General features: G+C 34.5%; 2 protein-coding genes across 2 annotated transcripts; both read left to right on the top strand.

The window, feature by feature from the left end:
* Positions 1–864: 864 nt before the first annotated feature.
* LOC145129332 (germacrene A hydroxylase) lies at positions 865–3093 on the top strand. Its single transcript, XM_079064031.1, has 3 exons — positions 865–1095; positions 1188–1906; positions 2347–3093. Exons 1-3 carry the CDS (start codon positions 951–953, stop codon positions 2947–2949), a joined length of 1467 nt encoding a protein of 488 aa, XP_078920157.1. The 5' UTR covers positions 865–950; the 3' UTR covers positions 2950–3093.
* Positions 3094–9618: 6525 nt separating this feature from the next.
* LOC145131304 (uncharacterized) lies at positions 9619–11018 on the top strand. The gene is made up of 2 exons (XM_079066015.1): positions 9619–10236; positions 10296–11018. The coding sequence occupies exons 1-2, from the start codon at positions 9619–9621 to the stop codon at positions 11016–11018; spliced, it is 1341 nt and encodes a 446-aa protein (XP_078922141.1).
* The last annotated feature ends 14291 nt before the right edge of the window (positions 11019–25309 follow it).

Here is a 25309-nt window from a genome sequence, read left to right as displayed (position 1 = left end):
TTTAGTCCATTCCTCTTGCAATATATCCCCTAACTTTTAGTAGAAACTAGAAATTGTTTTTTTGGTTACATAAAGTCTCTATTTGGTCTTTTTGTAGAACAACAAATATATTAAAAAGATGGTAAAGAGTTGAAAAACTAGATTTACCACAAAAATAATGATAATAATAATAATAAGAGAGGCGGTGGGAAGTATCGGGAAGCGGCAACCATTGCAGCAATCAAAATATGATTGGGCGAGAAAATGGTGAAACAAAGCACAAACACGTGGATAAAAACTATTTACAAAACGGCAAATACTGCCCACAATAGAAACCAACATCTTACAAAAACGAAGGCCAGAAAAAAAAATCAAGTAAAGACAAAGGGATGAAAGTAGAAGGGGAAAAACAGACAAATCGGAAGCAACTTCACTGTAGCTAAGAGAGGACAATTTTAATATATATATATATTAATAATAATAATAATAATAAAATCTAAATAAGGGAAGGATATATATGAAAAGATTGAAAGGAAATCTAATCTATACCTTCGCAATTAAAAAGACGTTAGACTAGGTTGGTTCTTTTGGTCCTTTTTAACAAAAATAAATAAATAAATAAATAAAACCCGACATATGAAAGTCGTTAAACATTTTTTAGAAACGTTTTAAATCAAATAGTAATCTTTACCCGGCTCAGTAAATTAAAATAAAATATTAAGAATATAAACAACTGCAAATTAAGATATGGTATTTGTTTGGTATAGTCAACGATTGCATCCAGGTCAACAGTGGCCTGCTGCTAGCTGAACATCAACAATATAAGATTAGAATTATTGGGAGGGCATTGTTGGCAAGTCAAGATAGAGCTGCTGTCATATCACCTTCCATTCAAACCGGTTGCAGCTATATAAACAATCTTATCAAGGAACCAAACCATTCGGACATTTCTTCATCGTCAGCATTCAGCAATGGAGCTTTCAATAACCACCTCCATTGCTCTCGCGACCATCGTCTTCTTTCTTTACAAGCTCGCCACTCGTCCCAAATCCACTAAAAAGCAACTTCCAGAGGCATCGCGACTCCCCATAATCGGTCACATGCACCATCTCATCGGTAACTAGATCATTAATTCAATTAATAGATGTAACTTTACTCTGTATGTATTTAAGAAGTTGTATTCATATCATATGTTTCTTGATGAACAGGTACAATGCCACATCGTGGTGTTATGGATTTAGCCAGAAAGCATGGATCTTTGATGCATCTGCAGCTTGGTGAGGTCTCCACAATCGTGGTGTCATCTCCAAAATGGGCTAAAGAGATTTTAACGACGTACGACATTACCTTCGCTAACAGGCCTGAGACCCTAACCGGTGAGATCATTGCATATCACAATACAGATATCGTTCTTGCACCCTACGGTGAATACTGGAGGCAACTACGAAAGCTTTGCACTTTGGAGCTTTTGAGTGTGAAGAAAGTTAAGTCGTTTCAGTCAATTCGTGAAGAAGAGTGCTGGAATTTGGTTAAAGAAGTCAAGGAGTCTGGGTCAGGGAAACCGATCAATCTTTCAGAGAGTATTTTCAAGATGATAGCGACTATATTGAGTCGAGCAGCTTTTGGAAAAGGAATCAAGGATCAAAGAGAGTTTACAGAGATTGTTAAAGAGATCTTGAGGCAAACTGGTGGTTTTGATGTGGCTGATATCTTTCCTTCGAAGAAATTCCTTCATCATCTTTCCGGCAAGAGGGCTAGGTTAACCAGTATTCACAAAAAGCTTGATAATTTGATCAACAACATCGTCGCTGAACACCATGTTAGCACCTCGAGCAAAGCCAACGAGACACTTCTCGATGTGCTTCTACGGCTTAAAGATAGCGCTGAGTTCCCATTAACAGCCGATAACGTTAAAGCCATTATTTTGGTAAGCATTCGAATCCATTAGGGTGTCTCTATTCTTTAACAACAAAAAAATATTGTTTTTAGCAAAAAAATTTCTACCAACAACTGAAATTATTAAAGTGGAAAAACATATTCTATTTTTTTAATAGTTCTGTACTCTTTCACTAAAGAAAACAAATATGCGAAATTAAAAGTGACAATTTTCAATATATATTACAAATTTTAAATATCATATTCAATATTAAACTCATTATGAAACCGTCAGTAAGATTTTATAAAGATATATCTTGTATAAATTAATTTTTAATTTTTTATGTGAAAAATAACTTTAGTGATCGATTTGGTGATGCATGTAACACTATATCTCTCCTACGTCCCAATTCAATAACACAATTTTTCTGTACTTAATTTTTATATTCGTCATGATGTTGACTGATGGTTATATGAACATAACTAATGCAGGATATGTTCGGTGCTGGAACAGACACGTCATCCGCCACAGTAGAATGGGCCATTTCTGAACTGATAAGGTGTCCGAGAGCCATGGAGAAGGTACAAGCAGAACTAAGGCAAGCACTGAACGGGAAAGATAAGATCCAAGAGGAGGACATTCAAGACCTTGCATACCTAAACCTCGTGATCCGAGAAACCCTCCGGTTGCACCCTCCACTACCATTGGTTATGCCACGAGAGTGCCGTGAGCCAGTGAACTTAGCAGGTTATGAAATAGCCAATAAGACCAAACTTATTGTCAATGTCTTTGCAATCAACAGAGACCCTGAATACTGGAAAGACGCTGAGGCTTTCATCCCTGAGAGGTTTGAAAACAACCCTAATAACATCATGGGAGCAGATTATGAGTATCTTCCATTTGGAGCTGGGAGAAGGATGTGTCCTGGAGCTGCACTAGGGTTAGCCAATGTTCAGCTTCCACTTGCAAACATACTTTATCATTTCAACTGGAAACTTCCTAATGGTGCCAGCCATGACCAACTTGATATGACTGAGAGCTTTGGAGCCACGGTTCAAAGGAAGACGGAGTTGTTACTCGTACCGAGTTTTTAGAATATTATCGAAATAATTTCGGGTAATTGTTGGAGCCAAAAATTGGATCGGTTTACAGGTGTATGATTTTCTATTTGTGTTTGATCATGATTGTAATGGTATAGATGTTGTATTATGGAATAATATCGTTTAATCTTGCTATGACGACGTTGAGTTTATCGATTATATTTCCCTAGGCGCTATAAGTCTGACAAATTTGTTCTCTTTCTCTTTTTTTATGAAGATATGCATAAAACAACTGTTGACAGGCAAGTGACACGAAACTGATAAGGACAACCATCTCTAAGTTTTTGTAGAATAAGATGGTTCAAACATCTCCACTCTCTCACAATAAAAATAAGATTGATTACTTTTTAACGTAAAAAAACTATTAAATTAAATTCAAATTCAAATAAAATGATTTTTTAAACATAAAATAGTTTTTCAACGTCAAAATTTAAATAATTATATATAGTCCTACAATACTGAAATAAAAATTCGTACAACCATATAATATTTCTTGTCTTATAATAATAATTCTTTCAAAATTTATATTAACTGCTCAACAATTTCATTCCGTAATTGAGTCATATTCACGGTCCGTTATAGTACCATGTGTTATAACTTCGTCTTCATTATCATCAAGGTACATAAGGGTGTGTATGGGGCGGTTTGGTTCGGTTATTGGTCAAAACCGAACCATAACCATTATGATTGGTTAATGCATTTTGGTAGCCATTGAGTATTGTTAATATTGGTTATGGTTAATAGTTTTTGTCGGTTAACGATTTTGGTTGATGGTTAATATTGGTTAACCATAATGTTCAAAATAATATAAATTGTGAAAGTATATTGGAATAAAAATTGAAAAGAGAATACAAAAAGTCACCGGCGCCAATGTTTGTAACCTAACTTATAGTAATAGAATAAAATGTGTACCTTCGATACTCAAGGTAAGATAACACATAGTCACATTCAAAATCAAAAACATTCAATAAAAATATAAAACATTAAACAAAATTGACATTAATAATTTCGTATATTGATAATTGATATTAACATTAAAATAAAGCCAAACATTCATACACGTTCAATGCGATTAAATCAAAAACTATAAAATAAAATAGGCAAACATTCATATTATGTGTTATCTGAATAAAAAAATCCAATCACTCATATATATTCAATGTGATTAAGTCAAAAAAACAGTAAATAAAAATGCCAAAAAAAAAATACATTCTTAATATATCACAGAGTCAAGAATAACTATAAACTTAACTTACCTAGAAGTCTTGATTATAAAGTCAAAAAATCATTTGAACAGGACTATAAAGTAAAAAATAATATTTGATTAGGATTAACGGTGTGAGAAGCCTCTGATTAGGATTATGAGTGTGAAGATTACACTAATTGTGAATAATTTTTACCAATTGTAGAATTAACCGATTAGGAATTACAACATTAATCAATAATCTAACTCAATCCATGATTGGAAGATTGTGTGTGTCTGCGTGATCAGCATTTGATGGTTTGATTGCTCGTTCGTCTCCTGATAAGTGATGATTAATAAATTATATTTTGAAAACTTAACGGGTCTTAAATAAGTTTCACTATATTATTTTACATATAATCTATAATTTATATATATTAAAATATAAAGTTAGTGGTTCGGTTAATAATGGTTCGGTTAACCTATAAAACCATAACCGAACCGTTAGTTATCGGGTTAACAAAAATTAGAACCCGAACCAATGGTTTTTAAAATGGTTTGGTTATTATAGTTCGGTTATATCGGTTAATTTGGTTTTGGTTCGGTTTTTCGGTTATTATGCTCACCCCTAAAGGTACATATTGTTATTTTGAAACGTGTTGGGTTCGTGTTATTGATTGAAGTACTCATCGCATATTTCCTTATAAAGTTATGAAGCACAAAACATGCAATGATAATGTTTTTTTGTATAACTAACGGAAATGGTGTCATCCTCTTCAATATAGGGAAACGTGTTTTCAAAACACCATAAGCACGCTCAATGACGTTCCAAAGTTTTGCATGTGCATGGTTAAATTTTTCTGTATTTGTCAATATACGTCTCTGACGAAAATCTCCAAGTCTCACATTACGATACATGGACATAATCCTTGAATGTGTGCATATGCCACATCACAAATATAATATTTATCTGTGAAAATGCAAATAATTAATTAATTTTCAAACTAAGATAAAAATATTTAAAATTAAAAAAATAGATGTGGTGGAAACAGAAATAATGCATGTTGATCTGCTAATGTTTTTGATAATATTCTAGAATCAACTATTACTCATTCCCAATCGACCACAATAAACATAAAAACAATGTTAAAGCCACAAATTTCCAATATGTTTTGGTAACAAACTTCTTTTCCCTACCTCTATATAAGTTTGGTTCTTAGGAGGGGCAATAGTATGTATCAAAGTGTTATCAAATGCACCAACTGCTCCCTTAAAAAACTCGTTGTTGCCTCTTATTATTCTTGGAATGTTTGAATTCGGATTAAAAGAAGTTGGTATTATCATATCGTTTGCGAAAATCATCATTTTATCCAACACTTCAAAAAAAATGTATGAATTGTTTGATTTGAGTGTTGAAATTTACGCTTGATAATCACATAACGTTGATTATGACCAATCATTATAAAAAAAACATAGTCATCTTTTCTTCAACCGATACATGTTTGTTATCCTTTAACGGATAATTTACTTTAAAATGACTGCATAGTCGGACAAAGGATTCACGGGACATGTGTAGTACTTCAATGAATTGTAAATGATTACCTTCCAATAACTATAATGTGTATTGACATCTAGACAATGTCGAATCATTGTCTTGCATTCACTTCACACCTTACTTCCAAAATAGTAGACATACAGGTATTATAGAACTACGAAAAGTATATTTTTATCGTGATCCATTATGAACTTATTAAACCATCAACATTTCTTAAAAAACAACATAAATCAAATTTCAAAAATAAAATTTCAAAGCATAAACAAAAACCAGATTGACATAACATAAATTGTAGAAATCATAAAATCATAAACAATGTTTCCAACACAAACAAGAAACCCAATTAATGGTTCCGACACAAACAAAAAACCTAATAAATGGTTCCAACAAGAAAAAAAACTCAATCGACGGTTCCAACACAAGCAAAAATACTTAAACAATGTTTCCGTCGTTTAGAAAAAAAAACTCATCACACTCCTTGGCCGTTAAGTTGAAATTGATTGTTAAAGGATTATATATATTTCCAATTTTGTTTTTCAAATATAGTTCTCGTGTCTACTTAGCTTTAAGATTGTCATATGTGTATTTTATTTGTTTTTTAGTCAAATCCATGCCAATTTTTTCCTTAACAACTCTTCCTGGCATGATCCATGAATCTTTGTGTAAACTTAGTCCTTTTCTACCCATATTGTTTACTTCTTTAATGCAAGTTTCCAATAAACATTTTAGATTGTCATTTGACCATTATTGTTTCTCTTCCATTTCTAATAACCAAAAAAACATATCAAATCATATTTTAAAGGAAGCATAACCTTATAAGATTTGACCAAACATACACATTTCAAGAAATATTGATTTTCAGCAAATAAGGAACCTGATTTTATATCGTAAACATGAACAGTCATTTTCAGCAAAAGAAAATCAACACATAGACATCATTATTTCATATTTTCAACATATAATTTTATATTTTCATCAAGGAAAAACATGATTTTAGCAATGTTATGGGATTTCCAGCAAGATACATAAAGAAATATTCATTTGCCACAATATTGAACAATAAATTTAAGCAAGAAATGCTATTTTCAACAATGTTTTTTGGATTTCCAGCAACATCTAAAAACAAATAATGATATTCAGTACATTCAACAACAAATTTAAGCAACAATACGTATTTTCAGGAAGATTAAACAACAAATTTCAATAAAATAGAGAGGTTTTTTAGCAAGAATAACCATAAATTTCATACTAAAATAAGAAAAAAAAATTAGAAACAGGAAGTGCAAAACTATTTTCATTTTCAGTGAAAAATCTGACAGTTCAAACCTTCAGAGTGCATTTGGTGGTGTGATCAGACATGAGGAATACGTCGGTTCTAGTCTGGACATTGACCACACAAGGAGGAGACGAGAGGTTGAAGAAGATTGGTGGTGGAAGGAGCCATCGACGGTGAGGGAGGTGTGAATACATGTTGGGGCACTAAGAGAAGCGAAAAAAAGAAAGCATACATTTTTTTGGTTTAGGATAAAAGGACTTGTGAAGATATCAGATGACATTAGTTAATATTTGTTGAGAGAAGAACTTTAAATGAAAACGAGATTATGATGCAAAATGTAAGTTAATCTCTAAGATCTTATGAAGCTGAACAATAATAATAAGTAATGGAATTTAAGAAGGAAACATGATCACACTATACTTCACTAAATATACGAAAACAATATGGTATCCAAAAAACAACAAAGCTTTAACTCCTCGCTTCTTCATTAACTCTGGTATCCAACTCTGCAGTCAAGCCTTTAGAAACTCAACTCTTCTCCAACACATCTCTCATTGAACTCTTCGCTACATCAAGACAACTCTTCGCTTCAATTTATTTTTCTTAGCTGTCGAGGGTCACTTTCATGTAACAACAATATTTGTGCCAAAAAGATCTTTCACATACGTTTTTAGGTCTACGCACTTCAAAAAAACCAGTATGTGAGGACATAAGTTTACACATAGTTTGTGCGACGGAGACAGAAGTAGTCACACAGATTTGCAGACAAAAAAACAAACATCACCTAAATGTGTATGTGTGTGTATCTGTGTGAGTGTTGAGCCTATATCATGTTAATGTGAGTGATGTTCATTTAAAATAACCTGGTAAAAATATAAATAAATAAAACTTGTACAATGCTATATTTTTCAGGAAAAAGCTTTTACTTTTTTTTTAAAGGATGAATATTATAAACGAGCTATAAAAAAGTAACTATTGTTAGGGCCAGGATCCCAAAATTACATTCAGGATCCCCAAACCTCAGGATTCTTAAACATACTCCAAGATCTTGATTATTATCATTTATTTTCCTAACATATAAACTGTTATATGCTTCTTTATTTTTCTCACATGTGCAAAAATAGTTAGATAAAGACTTATTCTCAACGAAGAATCATCTTGACCATGCAAAAGACCCAAAAATACAAAGTCAAATAACGTCTATAAGTTGATCTCGGAGGATCCCGAAATTATCAGACTTCTTGTTATTTGATTTAGACTATAAATTGCACTTGTATTACACACACAACGAACACACTTAGCTTATCTACGATACTTATACTTCCATTTTTACATTCATCTCTGTAATCAACATTTTCAATCAATAAAATCATCACGGAAGGTGATCATTATCACTTCCCAAGGTTTTGTGTCGGAGATCCTAGCAAGGCTCAAGGGCTTTACTTGTAAAACACTTGTGTCACTTTGATCACCATTTTGTACCTGTTTATTCTGAACATCGCAACCTCTCATACAATTTGGTTGAGTTTCACTTGTGTAATTTTTGACCAACATAATTTGGCGCCCACCGTGGGGTCGTTGTGTTCAAAATCATTTGAAAAATCATGTCTACACAATCGACCCTGTCCTCTTCCTCAATTCCTCTCATTTCCTCCAAAAACCTTCCACCACCTCCAGCTGGAGCTCCCAAGAAAGCCTCGGAAGCACCGAAGAAAAACACATCTCCGGTCGTTACCCAAGGACTCCAAGATCCTCATGTGCTAATTTCCAACAATGAAATCTTCGCTATGATGAAGAGACTAGAACGACAAGTCACCCAATAGTAGGAAGATAACAGGACAATTCTCATGGAAGTGGAGAGAATGATGATAGAAATCCACAAGCCTCAAGAAGCAACACCCTCGATCTTGAAGCCCAAGATCCTGAACTTCGATAACACGGGATCCTCAGCGATTCTCCGCGAGATCGGATCCTCAATACCGACCTTTGTTCCCGCCTGGGGCGCAACTCCAAGAGATCAAGCCCATACAACCCAGGGTCCCAACGAAACTTTCGTTACTCCCAATAACAACGATCTTGGTAACCCTGTCAATAATAATATCTTTACCACTAACTTTATTGACCTTGATACAGGTTTAAGCCCGATCATGGCTAAAGAGCTTCAGCAATTAAGACAAATGATCACGAGCGTGCCTGGAGTAGTTCAACCTGTACCGGAAGTATCCCCCACAAGCCACGGTATCTCAAGATTTGTTCCGACAATAGCTGATACCGAAGTCCCAAAGCGCTTCCAAACCTCCCAACATGAAGCCTTATGACGGGACTATAGATCCTGAGGAGCACGTGGCACAATACAGGGAAAGGATGGAGATCATTCACATCCCCACTCACTTGAAAGAAGCTTGCATATGCAAGGGTTTTGGTTCAACCCTCACAGGATCAGCTTTAAAATGGCTTCTTAATGTTCCTCCTTACTCTATTACATCGTTTGCTCATTTAGTTAATTTATTTAACAATCAATTTTCTTGTAGCAGCACATTCGAAAAGATCACTAGTGATCTCTATGGGGTGGTCCAGGATCCTAAGGAATCCCTTAGGACTTTTGTGAACAGGTTTAGCAGAGAAGTTCTGAGTATCCCCAACATCGACATGGCGGCTGCAGTTGAAGCCTTTCAAATGGGCTTAAATAAGGACTCTCCTTTCTACGAAGATCTCGTGATGACTCCATGCAAAAGGATGGACGAAGTTAGAAGCAGAGCATTAAGGTTCATAAGGCTCGCAGAAGACAAGGAGATCCAAAAGAGGAGCAACCCACCAAGCTCTTACGATCACCCCAATAGAAAGGCCGACTCCTCGGTCCAAAGATCCTATAAGTCAAAACCATATTCCAAACCTGACCGTCATAGGGTTAATGCCCTTGAAGATGAGGGAGAGGAGGAAGGCTTTCCTAAAATTACTGACTATTGTTTTTCTGTGGATATTTCAGGTGTAATATTTTCTATACAGGATCTTGGAGACAAATCAAGATGGCCAAGAAAAGCAGAAAAATCTACCGCTTGGAAAGACAAGTCCAAATGGTGTGCATACCATGAAGACTTTGGTCCTATCACAGGGGATTGCATAGCTCTCAGGAAGGAGATCAACTACCTCTTAGGCAAAGGATACCTCAAAGAAATCATTGGAAGAAGAAATGAGAGATCCAAAGAGAAAGATCAGGATCCTCAGAAGATCCTCGACAGACCAGGATCCCCTCTTGCTGATGCCAAGGTAATCAATGTGATCTCTAGAGGATCTGACATTTGTGGTACCTAACCGTAATTACATAGATAACTGCTCTTCCCCTTCTCCCCCTGCCGATCAAGCAGCGAAGCTGCTCTTGTTATTCTGCAGCAAAGAGGCACGCCAAGGTGTCAAAAACAGAAAAAGAAAAAGGACCACAGAAGAACACGTCAATCACAAACGAGAAGGGGATCACCTTCGATCAAGTAGATAGACAAGACATCCAGGATCTTCACCATGACAGATTGATCATCACTCTTTACATCGCCAACCATTTCGCCAGAAGGATCCTTGTCGATGGAGGTTCCTCAGTCAACATTATACTCCTGGACGCATTAAAAAGAATGAACATCACGGAGTCTGAAATAGTTAGAAGATCCTCACTGATCGGATTCAGCGGTGAAACCAAACACACCGTCGACGAGATAAAGCTACCTATCTACATAGAGGGGGTAAACTCTATACAACGTTTTTGTGTAACTGATACATTATCCTCTTATAATGTTATACTAGGTAGACCATGGATCCACGAAATAAAGGTCGTTCCATCAACATATCATCAGTGTGTGAAGATGCCTACCCCATGGGGGACAGTGAAGATCATAGGAGATCAACAAGAATCTAAAGAATGCTACAAGACTTCGATGAAAGCCTTAACGATACCTTTTAACAAGTCGGTTCCTAGTTTCCATATTCTATTTCACTTGTCGGTGTTAGAATTCTATATAATCAATTGTATTACCGAGTTATGGTATAGAGAACAATTATAATTAGGTTTTGAGTTTTATTTTTTCCTAATACAATCAAAGAGGTATTTTGATTTCGTTCTTGTTCACTTTAGTATGACACCAATAGGATAAGCTAAGGAAATAAGACAATATTATTATAAAACCTATTTTATATTTTTGTTAAATTTACAAAGTTCAATGGATAGAGGTTTTTTTTTTTTTTTAATAGTGTTATTTTTTTTGTCTTTGTAAATTGGTATTAGTTGTTATCACAAATAAGTTTGTGAAAATGTTTCTCTTTATAATTGTTAATTTTGTTTTTTTTTATGTACTAATGACACTAACAAAATTATCAGAAAATCTTCAATAACGTTGTCGATGTTTAAGAAATTTATCAATAGTTTTGCTGGTTCTTACAAATTTACAAATTATATTCATTGTTAAATAGACCAACTTCATATACACCATAACCATTTTTTCAATTTTGGATCGATGGACATGTAAATAATTTCAAGAAAAATATTTTACTATTAGGATGGCAGGTATTTATTTTTTTTTCATATATTTATTTACCAAATCATTGTCATATCATTATCACATAAGCTTTTCTCTCTATTTTCGTTTTCATCCTTTTTATCTCACTAACACATAAAAATTTATATTTTCTATCTTCCCAATCCAATCAGTTTTAATTTTAAAATAATTATTAACTAATTAAAATCATAAAAATTTAATTGACAAAAGCATTCAAAACTGATTCTAAGACTAACCAAAAACATACAATATTGGTATAAGTTTTTATAAATGATTTATAAACAACCAAAGCTTGAAAGAGTAGAAAGAGAGATATAAAAAACCAACTTATTGTATAACTCGTTTCATCTCATGTTGGTCGTAACATTTCGTGGAGAGGGGCGATACACAACGGTATTGGCGGAACCCCTTACCCGCCTTATCTTTTGGACCGCTTCTTCCAAACTATAAAAAGGTTTTGAAATTTATAGATTAGTAAATTGAGGTCAATATTTTAAAAACCGGATTGAACCGTCAGGTACAACCGGTTGGACCGAAAACCGGGGAAGGGATTTGTTCAACTATCACCGGTTCAATGTTTTAAAAACCGGTTTGAACCGGTAAGTCGAACCGGTTGGATCGAAAACCGGAGGAGGGAACGGTTCAACTATCATCGGTTTTACATTGATTTCTGAACCGGATTGAACCGGCCGGTTTTTAGAAAAATCCGGTTGAACCGAATAAAAACACATAAAAAAGAATCAATTACATAATAAACTTTGATGATTTTTTTCAAATCTATTTAGTTTTCTCTAAATAAAAACATATGGTAAATGTTATAAAGTTTTTTGATGTCGTTGTATTCATCTAAATCATATTTCGTTTCGGTATTATATTTTATTTTCTTTTTGGCGTATATGAATTGATGTAAAACAGTAAAACTTATGGTTATGTGTTATTTTAATATATTTGGATTTATTTACAACTTATTTTTATATGTATTTTTAATGTTTGAACTTGTAAACATCAAATTCATAATTTATATATGTATGTATAGTAAATTTAAAAAACATGACAAATATAGAAACCGGTTTACCCGGCAGTCGAAAACCGATTCAACTAAATAACCGGTTAGTTGAGGTTGAAGATATAAATAAATAAATAATGGAAATAGGGCATAGCGGTCGCTGGTCGCAAATGCATCACAAGCAGCACTCCGATAGTCCAATTTCTCAACATGGGTTTTCAACGCCGCTTTTTCTTCCGTTTTTGTTATTTTATGGGCTTGTGGTGGACCATAAGCGGGGTTTGAGACTTGAGGTGGGTTTTGTTTTTTTAACCTTCTTTAAAATCACTCCTCGTTTGTATAATTTGTAATTTTGTACTATTTTAAAAACTAATTAACCTAATTTCCTTGAAAGATTTTTGCAATAAAAAACATTCTATGATGTTAATTTGTTAAAAAAAAATTATGAACAAAGTATTTAAAAAGCAAATATTATAGATATTATCTTAGCATATGATAAAAAGGAAAAATGAGTTAAAAACGTAACTTTGTGTTCGTTTTGTACATGTTTAGCAACTATTGTTTTTTTTTCATAATGCATCATTTAAGTTGTTGGTTTTATACTTATTACGTCATAAGTTGTTTGGTGACTTTGATATCTCCGACGACCATTTGGTCATCTTCTCCGGCGAAATAATTTTTCCAACGGAGTCTTGTTTACCAGACCCACGACCAAACTCATTCATCCATTAATCTTCTTTAGCGCAACCACTTTTTGCATCGTCCCACCACCAAGTGGATCACGACAGCTACCGAAGGACAATTTCCTTGTTCAATAACAACTTTTGGTTGCGATTGGTTGCTCGATCTACATTATGGTGAAAAAGGTGATGCTCTAGTGTGACGTTCGGACGTGAGTGATACCCAAATTAAAAAAGTCCGTGTTGAGGAATAAATTTTCAGTGTTTGTAGTCGTTGGGAAAGTATATGTTGACGATGGGTCTACTCGGACGGAAGCGGTAAGGGGTCGGAGGCTCGTTAGGTAACGTCGGAACACACACCACCGTTGGTACAGGTACACACGTTTACACGAGCTCGTTAACCGCAAAAATCATATATCATCGAAGAAGATGATCATAGGCTCACCGGAAATGTCAAAGTCTTCGGAAACCTACAACATGTCATAAGGGCGTACTCCATTGTCACACCCCGGCTGACGATGGAAACGCCGGGGTACGCGGCGTAGCGATAGATCACAATTAACACATACAATGAGCAGTATAAAACTTGTAATACAAATTGCATACTTCTATTATCTTAAAATAGCTATTCTATTATGGGTGTTCAAAAGGTACATCAAAACAATACAAGTTCAACAGAACGTAATCTTAAAACATAAGAGTTGCCTTAATAGATAGACAGTAACAAAAGCAAGGAATTGTGATAGATAACAAGGATTCCATTTTTATTCGGTGTGTGTACTTCAATCTCTTCGGTTTCTAAGAATACATGTGTCCATGATAATGTTGGTGAGTTTCATAGGTTTTAACTCTGCATACTTTTATAACCAAAAATGATAGATTTGAGAATATAAGTACTTACCTTACTTATGTGATCACGTGCTTGTAACCCCGGTACAAGCCTGGGTCATGTGTATAAGTTCTATATGACTTAAGTAATTTCATGCTTGTAACCTCGTACAAGTGTATGTGTTGTTAATTATTTACTTATAAAAATATGAGTTTATTAACGTCATAAGTTCATGTGATTCGTATATCTATAAGTAATTGTTTTACTTACTAAATATATCGAAATTTATCTATCGTTTTAAGTGTGTGTTCATGCTACATATAGTCATATTTCAACTTATATGAGTGTTTTTAGAGTGTACTCTGGAGCTATTATTGTCCTATAAGCGAGCCAATGATATGATTACGTCTCTGGCACTACGAATGGGTGTGCCGAGAAAATCATTGACGCTCCATTAACGTCGTGAAAGAGATTAGAGAATGAATATTATCGCCCATTTTGATTCATCGGGAAGGGGTTGTAACTAGTAACCGCATGTTGGGGTGTTAATCCGTATAGATCTATACACAACGTTTCTCGCTCCTTAAAGATTAACAGTTATAACATAAAAGGCTTTACTAAGTTTTTATTCTTAGTTGATGAATATATCATTTAAATAGTACACATGAGTTTAAACAGTTCTAAAAGTGGATGATTTCTTTTCTTAAACCTTAAATTATAAAGTTTACTAAACTTGTGATTCATTCGTTATATAAAAACTGTTGAGTTTTCTAACGAAATTTGCGCATCATAACGACTGTATTTTGACCAAAAGTCAGGTTTTACCCAATGTAAAACCAACAATACCAATACATGTACAAAATTAAAATAAAAGCAAGTATATCATTTTTAAGCGAATAAGACAATAACTACTATTTTATACGGTTATAACTTATAAACTACAAATTGACTTTTTATTGTTTATAATCATAAATAAACAATATTTGTTATTATTTAAAACATCAAATATAATAGTCAAACATATATATATATATATATATATATATATATATATATATATATATATATATATATATATATATATGGTTTTAATAACGTTCTTTTTAACAACCTATATTTGTAGGATCGTTAGATTCTATAAGAATAAAATCATAATTGCAAAAACATAATGGAAAGAACACATCAAAGTAAATAAGATTTTATTTACATTAGAAAGTAAATGTCACACCCCCGAACCAGATGGCGGAAACGTCTGGGGGCTCGTGTGACTAACAATTGAATTATCATCACAATGAATATACATGAAACATAACACATTCATCACCATGCATAATATAATACAACTACCATTGTTTACATCAAGTACAATCTTTTAAATTACATGACCAAAACATTCATTGTATGATGTTTAACAGTACACAAAACAAAATCCCATATTCTTGATGATTCTTCTGCCTAACGAGTCCCTGAGAATACAAGTTATTTTGAAAACGTTAACATATATTATGTTGGTGAGTTCATAAGCATGTTTGATTGAAAAGTTTTGTATGGTTCGTAAAGCACCAGAAAATCTGATAATTTCTATAAAGTGGTGTGAAAATAATGTGTCAAAATCAAGTATTAATGCATGTGTGTTTGCTGTTTTTGGAATGTATAAATAAACAAAAATGTAATCCAGATAGAAACCTTGTATTTTTCTGTTGTAAGTAGAAGGTAATGTATAAATGTATTTATCCCAGAAAATCCGATATTTTCTGCATATAAAAGTATCGTAATCATAAAATCCCAAGACCGAGTATCGATGTATGTATGTTTTTAGTATCGTCTAGATTTGTATAAATATACCGAAATGTATTTATCCCAGGCTATGATTGTACACTCAAAGGTGTCAACCGACAAGTCTCACTAGATTCTCAACCTTTCATACCATGTTTAATGTTTACGTGTATGTTGTATGTTTTCATATCCAAAAGGTACATATATATAAGTATACGAAGTTCAATAATTATGTAAAGGTATAGTTACGATCTACTAAGCATGTGAATTTCAGTCCAAGCCCAATTAGCATGTAAATGGACCACAAAGGCCCAATAACATGTAAGAGGGCAATTTGGGCCCAATAGGCATGTAAATGGACCACCAAGGCCCAACAAACATGTGACCCATAGCTCAGGACCAAATTACAATGTAAATGGGTCGTAAGGCCCAATAAACATGTCATGGAAAATATTGGGCTCAATATACACTTGAATGGGCCCTTAAGGCCCATTGGCCAAGTAATGTGAATATTAGGCCCAATAAAATTGTTATCGATGTATTTCGTCCATTCGTTATTGTTTCGTTGTTTATTTAGGCTCGAGGTTTACCAAATTGATTATAAAAAGTCTTCTTTTGTAAAAACGACTTTCTTGGTCAATAAGCCTCAAATTTTCAATTAAGGCCCAAAGTTTTGTAAAAATAACACTTTAGTCCATAATTTATAAAAATTTGTAATTTCGTCTCAAATGTTTAGAAATTTACGGAAATAATCCAAAAATTTATATTTTGACATTTATGCCCCAATTTTGCAGTAAATTACTTTTTCAGCCCCTTGTTTGTAAAATTGACACTTTCAGCCCAGTTTTGATAAAAGTTACATTTTTGGTCCAATTCAGAAATAAATGTTATTTTTCACCCCTAAATTTGGTTTATTTACATTTATGACTCAAACTTTGGTCAAATAACATTTTTAATCCCAAAACTTTCATTTTTTTTTTGCAAATTTGGGCCCAAAACCGTGAGGCCCAAATATTAGGCCCATTAAGCTAAAATTTACATTTTTGGCCCTTTGGAAAACATGTTTAACATAAAAATCCATTTTTATACAAGTAGGACCTGTTTGATCCTTATAAAAACATAAATGTCACTTTTTGCCCTTATCTTTTGTTTTCTTGACAATTTTGACCCTTAACAAGGTTTTTGCCTTAAATTTTTATATCTTCAACATATAAACACTTTTAACTTGATAATATGATGTATAAGGTGTCTTAGTTCATGGATCTTTACTCAATGTTACTTAAGATGTCGAGATTGGTTAAGATCTAACACATTTTTACAAAATAAACTAAGAAATCACACCAGACATGCATATAACACATAGATCTACACATTTTACTTGTATTCTCCCCCAAAAATCAAGTAAAAACCAAAAACAAAGAGGTATGAACTCACCTTTGCTTTGATGTTTCGGTTTTGAAGAAGAGATGAAGAGATTTTTGGTCCTAACAAGCTTTCTTGAGTGGATCTCGAACTTAGGAGGTTTCTAAGAGTATGATCACCAAAAATTTACTTAGAATGAGTGATCTAAAATGAGAATGAAGTTATATAACTTGGATATGTAAGAACTTACCAATTATGGTTGAAAGCTTGGTGTAAACCTCTTGAGGTACACTCTAATTCTCGAAAATTTAGAGGAAAATGTAGGAGTTCTTGGGAGCTTCCTTAAGAGATTTTTATATGCAAGAATGAGTGTGGTGATGGTTTTTGGTCTCATAGCCAAGAATTAAGAAGAATAGGAGGGAGGTGGATTGGTTTTTACTTAGTGGTTCATTGCTAAGTGCATAGATGTATGTGAAATAATAACATGGTTAACTAAAGGTTATTAGTGAGGTGGCACCTCACTAATCACCCTCTTTTGTTTTGTTTCCCCTTTTTTTTAAACGTGGGCCGCGAATGGTAATTATGGGGAAGCTTGGGCCTTGTCTTGTTCCTTGCTCGAAATTATGAAGCTCATAGGAAGGTTTTCGGCCCATTGGGCCTTTAGGGTAGTTCACGGCCCAAAATGGCATAAAAGAATGGATTTATGGCTTACTAGGGTTAATTGGATTAGTTATGGCCCAATAAGGCCCATTAGGGTTAGAATGAATCATTCTAGGCCCAAATGGTCCAAAATGTTATAGATTTATGAATTTGGGTCCATTTAGAATCCAAATAGGGTTACCAAGCCCAAAATAGTTGAATTGAATGCTTATTGGTCCATTAGGCCCAATAAGGAGATCCTAGTCCAATATGGACTTAAACCAAGGTTCTTAGGGTTTCAGACTCTTTGATGAACATGAGAGGTGCATTTAAATGAGCACTGGATAATATTTACTTAGAGTATATGTTTTAAAATAGTTGAATGATTACATGAGAGTAGAATTTCCTAGCAAAAATTCTAATTGTGACATCATCCCCCCGTTAGAGGGAATTTGGTCTCGAAGTTCTTTCGAAAGATAGGTTCATGAATGAGAGAATAGGTGAGGGCACTTTTGCTTCATCTGGTCCTTGCGTTCCCATGTGAATTTCGGTCCACGCTTAGCGTTCCATAGAATCTTCACAATCGGAATGCGACTTTGTTTAGTACGCTTCACTTCTCTGTCCATAACTTCGACCGGTTCTTCGACGAACTGAAGATTCTTGTTTATCTCGATCTCTTCCAAAGGAACGACAAGGGTTTCATCTGATAGACACTTTTTCAGATTCGAGACGTGGAATACGGGGTATACGTTGCTGAGTTCGGTAGGTAGTTGCAACTTATAAGCCATTGAACCAATCCAGGCAAGAATCTCGAACGGTACAATGTATTGCGGGTTCAGTTTTCCCCGTTTCCTAATGCGAATCATTCCTTTCCAGGGAAAGACTTTCAATAGTACCCGACCTCCGACTTGGATCCCAGGGGTTTTCATCATTTGTCAGCATAACTCTATTGTCTATCTCGTGATGCTTGAAGTCGAATTCTGATTTTTGGATTATCTTCTCTGTCGTTTCGCGAATGGTTTCTGGTCCCATGAGAGTACTGGCGAGTGATCTGCATTTTCGACCATAAAGAGCCTCGAAAGGAGCAACTTTGATGCTCGTGCGATAGCTGTTATTGTATGAGAATTCAATCAAGGGCAACCGGGTATCCCATGACTTGCTGAATTTAAACACCCAAGATCGGAGCATGACTTCGAGTGGTTGAATGGTCCGTTCGCTTTGGCTATTCGTTTGAGGGTGGCAAAAATGCTCATGCCTAGCTATGTTCCCATAGCCTTCTAAAGTGACTGTCAAAATCTTGAAGTAATTTCGTTATCCCGATCCGAGATAATAGATACTGATATTTCATGGAGTCTCACGATCCCTTTGATATAGATCCATGTTAATCTTTCCGTCTTGTTTGATTTCTGAATTAGCAGGAAGTAGGCAGATTGGGTTAACCTATCGACAATCACCCAGATAGCGCCCAACTCAACTCTTATAACAATAGCTTCGTCTTTTGACTTCGAGAGTTTTATCCATCCATGCAGTGCTTCCTCCGCAATATTCTCCGGCTTTGATGCTTTCAAGGTTGGTCGTAGATATTGACAGTGTTTTGTTCTCGCTTCGTGAGCAGACGAGTATGTTATTGATGAAAATAATGAAAAGGCTGACTAGGAATGGTTAGGAAAACTCGGTTCGTAGGGTCCATGAATACCGTGGGGGCATTCGTTAGACCGAAGGGTATCACAACGAATTTGAAATGGCCGTAAGCATTCAATGCAACTATTTTGGGCTTGGAAACCCTATTTGGATTCTAAATGGACCCAAAATTCATACATTTATAACATTTTGGACCATTTGGGCCTAGAATGATTCATTCTAACCCTAATGGGCCTTATTGGGCCATAACTAATCCAATTAACCCTAGTAAGCCATAAATAGTTGAATTGAATGTTTATTGGTCCATTAGGCCCAATAAGTAAATCCTAGTCCAATATGGACTTAAACCAAGGTTCTTAGAGTTTCAGACTCTTTGATGAACATGAGAGGTGCATTTAAATGAGCACCGGATAATATTCACTTAGAGTATATGTTTTACAATAGTTGAATGATTACATGAGAGTAGAATTTCCTAGCAAAAATGCTAGTTGTGACAGTAAAATAACATGACCGGTCCTGAGGATTCAAATACCTAGGACGAGTAGGAAAAAAAAATGCTTTTATGCCCTAACATGTAATGAATTAATTATATAAACTAAAGTTTTTTTAAAACGACGATAAGCTTTATAGCAATAAACATAGAAAAATCATAATATTTTAACGAGTAATAACATATCGTAACATCTAACCGACAACCAAAAATGAAAATGGGCCATATATATATATATATATATATATATATATATATATATATATATATATATATATATATATATAAAAGAAATTTATATTAAAGGCTGAATTGTCATAAAGAAAACCTAAAAAAAAAATTAAATTAATATACAAAATGAAAAGTATAAATTTATAAAGTTGAGGGGATAAATATAGAATTTTTGGAAATTGATTTAGCAAAGAGAATTGACATTTAGGATAAATTGTTAAATATGAATCATAAATAAAGGGTAAAAATTGTAACTTGGAATATTTAAGATATAAGCATCTGGAGCAATATAGCCAATGATATCATCCTATAATGGAATGAAAATGGAATGAAGTTAGAATAAGCGATCATTCAAAAAAAATAAACCTGAATTTGGAAAGAATCGAACCCGCGTGCTTATTGTGTTTAAAAACACGTTGTTTTGATCGGCTGAACCAAAACATATTTATGTTAAAATCTGAAAACATAATATATATTACTATCTTAATTATATAATTTTGCAAAACTCGGGCCTTATTTATTTCGGGGCCCTATGCGGCTGCACACCTTGTCCCCTCATGGTCGGGCATGGTAAAAATCACTTGATTACAATGATGTAAGACCGGTCTGAAAGGACACTATTTCTCTCTCTCTCTCTCTCTCTCTCTCTCTCTCTCTCTCCCTCTCTAACTAACTAACCTTATATAGGAAAGATAAGGAAGCCGGTTAGGCTCTGATCAATGAGATCAGGACAGCTAAGCTATTATAACCGTCAAAACAAACAAACACAAACTACGAAGCCTAAGTACAAAAGATAAGAAATCATACAAAGCATTTCACATATAAAAAGTGAAGACTAACACATACTATCTATGAAACCCATTTAGTATAAGAACTCAAACACAACACTATCAGTTCTAAAAACTCAACAATCTCCCCCTTTGTGTTGAGTTACAGAAGTAGTCTTCATTTTACTTCGATTCATCAAAAGATTCAGGAATTACTCAATGAATCACAATACGAACTGTTATCCACCAGCAAATCATATTTGAGAGGCACTTGAGACTGTCTTTAGTATTCATCTTGCAAATCTCAGCTTTGGTAAGGATTCTAGTCAGTGTATCTAATTTATAGTAGTGTTTGTCTTGGAGAAATATCATACATTTCTTAACTTTGCGATCTTCATGAACTTTGTAGACAATCCCCCATGGATTATTTTGAATAAACCCATATCACAATTCATCAAGATAATATGGCTGATCACAAGGTTTTATACTTGTGTTTATCTTCAAAACTCCTGCCACTTCAACATCTATCTTGGATATCTCCATGTAGTATGATCTTAGCATTCGCTTCAAATGCTGGAGTTGAGATGCAAATTTCAATTCATGCTTATTTGAAAGACCAAACAACAAAATGCAATAATAGGGATTCATGATCGGAAGATCATCAAGTGAGAACATAGGTTATTCATTATTTGTTCCTCTCAACATTGTAAACTTGTAGTTTGTATACCTATCCACTTTCAGTTCTTTGACCTTCTTAATAGCCCTATCTTCTTCACACTCCAGACTTCATATTTTGGCTTTGAATATGTAACATATAACTTAAAAAGTTTCTTATTCTTAGAACTATTTGTCAAAGGAACTTCGACTGTATTCTGAAAGTGTAACATACACGTTAATAACCTTGTTCGATTATCGTGTTTTGTAAAGCTTATTAGCATAAAATGAATAATATTATATGTTTTTGAGTGTTGAGTTCTAACAAGATAGTTTTACGAGATTTGAAGTAAAACTATGTTTAGAATCACTCGAAATGTATTGGAAGTCTTATGAGATTCCAATCAAAAGTCAACTATTGAAATTAACGAAAATATAAAGTTGGAAATAAATAAAAATAATGTTATTGAAAGTTGTAGATTATCTCGTTAGAAACATTTATGCGAAAACCTCATCAAAATCCGAGTTATAACGAAGAAGTTATGACCAATCGAAGATCCGCGACAAAACCAATAAAACACTATTTAGCGTAAAAAGTGAGTTTTCAATAAATTACTTTTTAGCTTTAGTGATCTAAATGAAAGTCGTAGTATTCATTAAACCGAGAATTTGCATAAAAAGAACGTCCAAATCTGACTTCGTATGAGGAAATTATGATTTTTCTAAGTTTCGGTATAGCAGTATAGAGCTAAAAACTCGAAATAAAGATCGAGTGATTTTTAACCGACACAACCTAAACGAGAATCGAAGGTCTCGTCAATAGTAGTACAACGGTAAAAACACAGACGAAAACAGACGTCGAATGAAGAAGTTATGAATTTTTAACGGATTTTCCTGTCCCGGTTTGTTAAAAATAATAATATTAAAAATAAAGTCAAAATTAGCCAACGGAGTCTAAACGAAAGTTGTAGAGTATAATCTCATCTACGTGTGCATATAAAGAACGTCGAAAACGGAGCTCGTATGCGAAAGTTATAAAATTTTGAAGTTTGGGGCACAAAATCCGAGAAATTTTGCATGCATGGCTCAGAATCAGCCACGTACCACCCTCGCAAGCCTGCCCCGTGTCCAAGCCGTTGACTCATCCAAAGGCGCAGCCCAATCCGGATCTGACGCGTGTCATCACGGTGGAGTCGTCCGAAGCGAGACGCGTGTGCAGCCCCTCCTTCCGACGCGTGCCTTCTTCTCCTCCCTTCGGAACCGAGCCCTCGCACCCTATATAAGGGAGGTGCGAACCCTCCCGGTTTAGTTTGGAAATTTCACACTTTTTGCCCCTAAATCCATTTTTAAGCAATTCCAATATCCCCCGATGCCCCGGAATCATACCTAACACCTGAAAAACATCCCGAAGTGCCCGAAGACCCCGATAAATTTATCTTTTCGGTTTGAAGTTCTACCCTCGCAAGGTCCGGTTTTCAATAAAGCTCCCGGTTTTCATCGAAGAAAGTTAATTATAGAAACGAAGTGCTGCCCAAATTACTATTTTAACCTCCGGTTATTTCACGGTGAGTTCAAATTATAGGAACAATTGTATGTTATGTGTTATATGTGCAATATGCTTTCCCGTGTTATTATGATAATGATTTATACCTTTGACCACGAAGTGAATGACTAAGCATCACTTGGGTATTGGTATGTAGCCTTTGACCATGAAGTGAATGAGTAAGCATCACTTTGGCACTGGCAGAATGCTGGATAGGGCTGAAAGCCTGTAAATTCTAGCAAAATGTTAATTCAGAAATCATTTATTTTCTGTGCCACTTGGGCTGAAGTCTTATTGATGTATATCAAGTTGAAATTGTTGTATCTCATTGATTGTAAATCTTTGAATCAGATCATTTGTTGATATGGAAAGCTTGTCACATGATTCACATATGCCTTTATTGTTCTTTGTTCCTCTTTGCTTCTGTTATATTGGTATATATATGACATAACGTTATATTGTATCTATTTTTGAACTCACTAAGCGTCACCGCTTATCCCTCTCAGTGTTTAACTATTGCAGGTAATAAGGATCCAGTATAGACACATACTGTTGGAAGATTTAGAATAGTTAATAATATTACTTTTGTATTTAGTGATCGTGTATGTATAAAATTATAATTTTTTGGGTAGTTATGTAATATACTAAAACTTAGTCGGTTTGTATCCAGTCTTTTGTAATTAAACTATCAATGTAAAATATTGTTTATGAATATGCATGTAGCATGTTTTGGAGTAATATGATGTAGTTTTAGAGTGGGGTTCTCTCGGAAAGCATCTAAAAAGAAATTCTCTCGTAGTTAATGGAATATCTAACTAACAATCACTCGTATTATCAATCACAGAAGAAGATCTCATATCAAGCCAGAACTTTTCAACATTCTTGATATCCTCATTTTGCATTCTCCTAACTGTCCATTGAGGCCATAGAGCTTTCAAAGTAGCTTCAGTTGCTTCTTTCTCTCTTTTCTCAGCTTATTGCCTATCCAACTCAATATGAAGTTGTTTCAATCTTTCGATATCTTTGTCTTTCTTTAGCTAAGCTTTCTTCTCAAATTCTTTATCATTTGGATTAACCTTAGTATCCAAAACTATCCTTATAGAACTAGTTCCCATAGTAACTTTAGGAATTTATGGAGTAATCTTTTCCAAACGCCTTTTCAAATATCTTTTAGTAATTGAAATCTTTGAAGCATCAGACTTCTTTACCATTGGAGGAACAACATAAGGATTAGTGATATTGACTTAACTAACATTATCTTGAGCAACACCATCTCCCCTTGTTGCGAAGTAGCCCCGTTACTCGTAACACCTGCAAAAGCACAAAATTGTGAAAGGATGGGTTGTAGCTTTGCATCAAGCATCTGAGACATATAATATACATAAGGTGCATCATATTATTCCATAATGCGAACTAATCGCTAATTAATCTCAAAATTCCTCCCTTTGATAAGTAATAACTCCTCATCATTTTTCTTAAAATGTCTCTTCATCTGTCTCAACTCCAACTTGAGAGATTTGATCTTTTTATCTGGTTCTAATATAGTATCTAGCATTTTTGCCTCAGTATCATAATGTATAACACCCCGAATCCTAGGTATAATTTTCAAAAGCTTTATATTCATTTTTATGAGGGAACTCGACAAGTTGGAGGCCCCAACTCATCGTGTCGAACCTAGCTGGCCCACGTGGATTAGGATTCCTACTCGACGAGTCGGAGGACCCCGACTCGATGAGTAGAGTCTGTGCATGGAAACCCTAATTTTTAGGGTTTGCACCCTATTTAAAGGACCTTAAGTCCTTTCCTCCAGCCCCCTAACCACCTCTTGACGGCCAGAAGAAACCCTAATCAGTCTAGACCTTGTTCTTGAGTGTTTGAGAGATTTAAAGAGTGATTTTGGTGCATTTTGTGAAGAAGGCTTGAAGTCTAAGGAGCTTGGAGCAAAGATAAGCTTGTGGATCTGACTCTACTTCATCTTGGCATCATCTGGAAGGTAACAAGTCGTTACCTTGACTTATATTTAGCTAGATCTCTTCATGCTTAGGTTTAGGGCCATTTTTAGCACATTCGGGAGTCATTTCGGGTATTGGGCATGATCTGAAGTTAGATTTAAAGAGTGATTTTGGTGCATTTTGTGAAGAAGGCTTGAAGTCTAAGGAGCTTGGAGCAAAGATAAGCTTG

Source organism: Lactuca virosa, chromosome 8, assembly GCF_052849685.1.
Source record: "Lactuca virosa cultivar CGN04683 chromosome 8, Lactuca_virosa_CGN04683_v6, whole genome shotgun sequence".
Classification (NCBI taxonomy): Eukaryota; Viridiplantae; Streptophyta; class Magnoliopsida; order Asterales; family Asteraceae; genus Lactuca; species Lactuca virosa.
The sequence above is the reverse complement of the archived record's forward strand: the minus strand, read 5'-3'. Positions and strand labels throughout refer to the sequence as shown.

Bases quoted from the DNA above. Each gene is read 5' to 3' on its own strand.
- LOC145131304 (XM_079066015.1), top strand. From the start codon at position 9,619: ATGGCGGCTGCAGTTGAAGCCTTTCAAATGGGCTTAAATAAGGACTCT. The intron at 10,237-10,295 runs GTAATCAATGTG...GTAATTACATAG, and splicing joins CCCCTCTTGCTGATGCCAAG to ATAACTGCTCTTCCCCTTCT.
- LOC145129332 (XM_079064031.1), top strand. From the start codon at position 951: ATGGAGCTTTCAATAACCACCTCCATTGCTCTCGCGACCATCGTCTTC. The intron at 1,096-1,187 runs GTAACTAGATCA...CTTGATGAACAG, and splicing joins TCACATGCACCATCTCATCG to GTACAATGCCACATCGTGGT. The intron at 1,907-2,346 runs GTAAGCATTCGA...TAACTAATGCAG, and splicing joins ACGTTAAAGCCATTATTTTG to GATATGTTCGGTGCTGGAAC.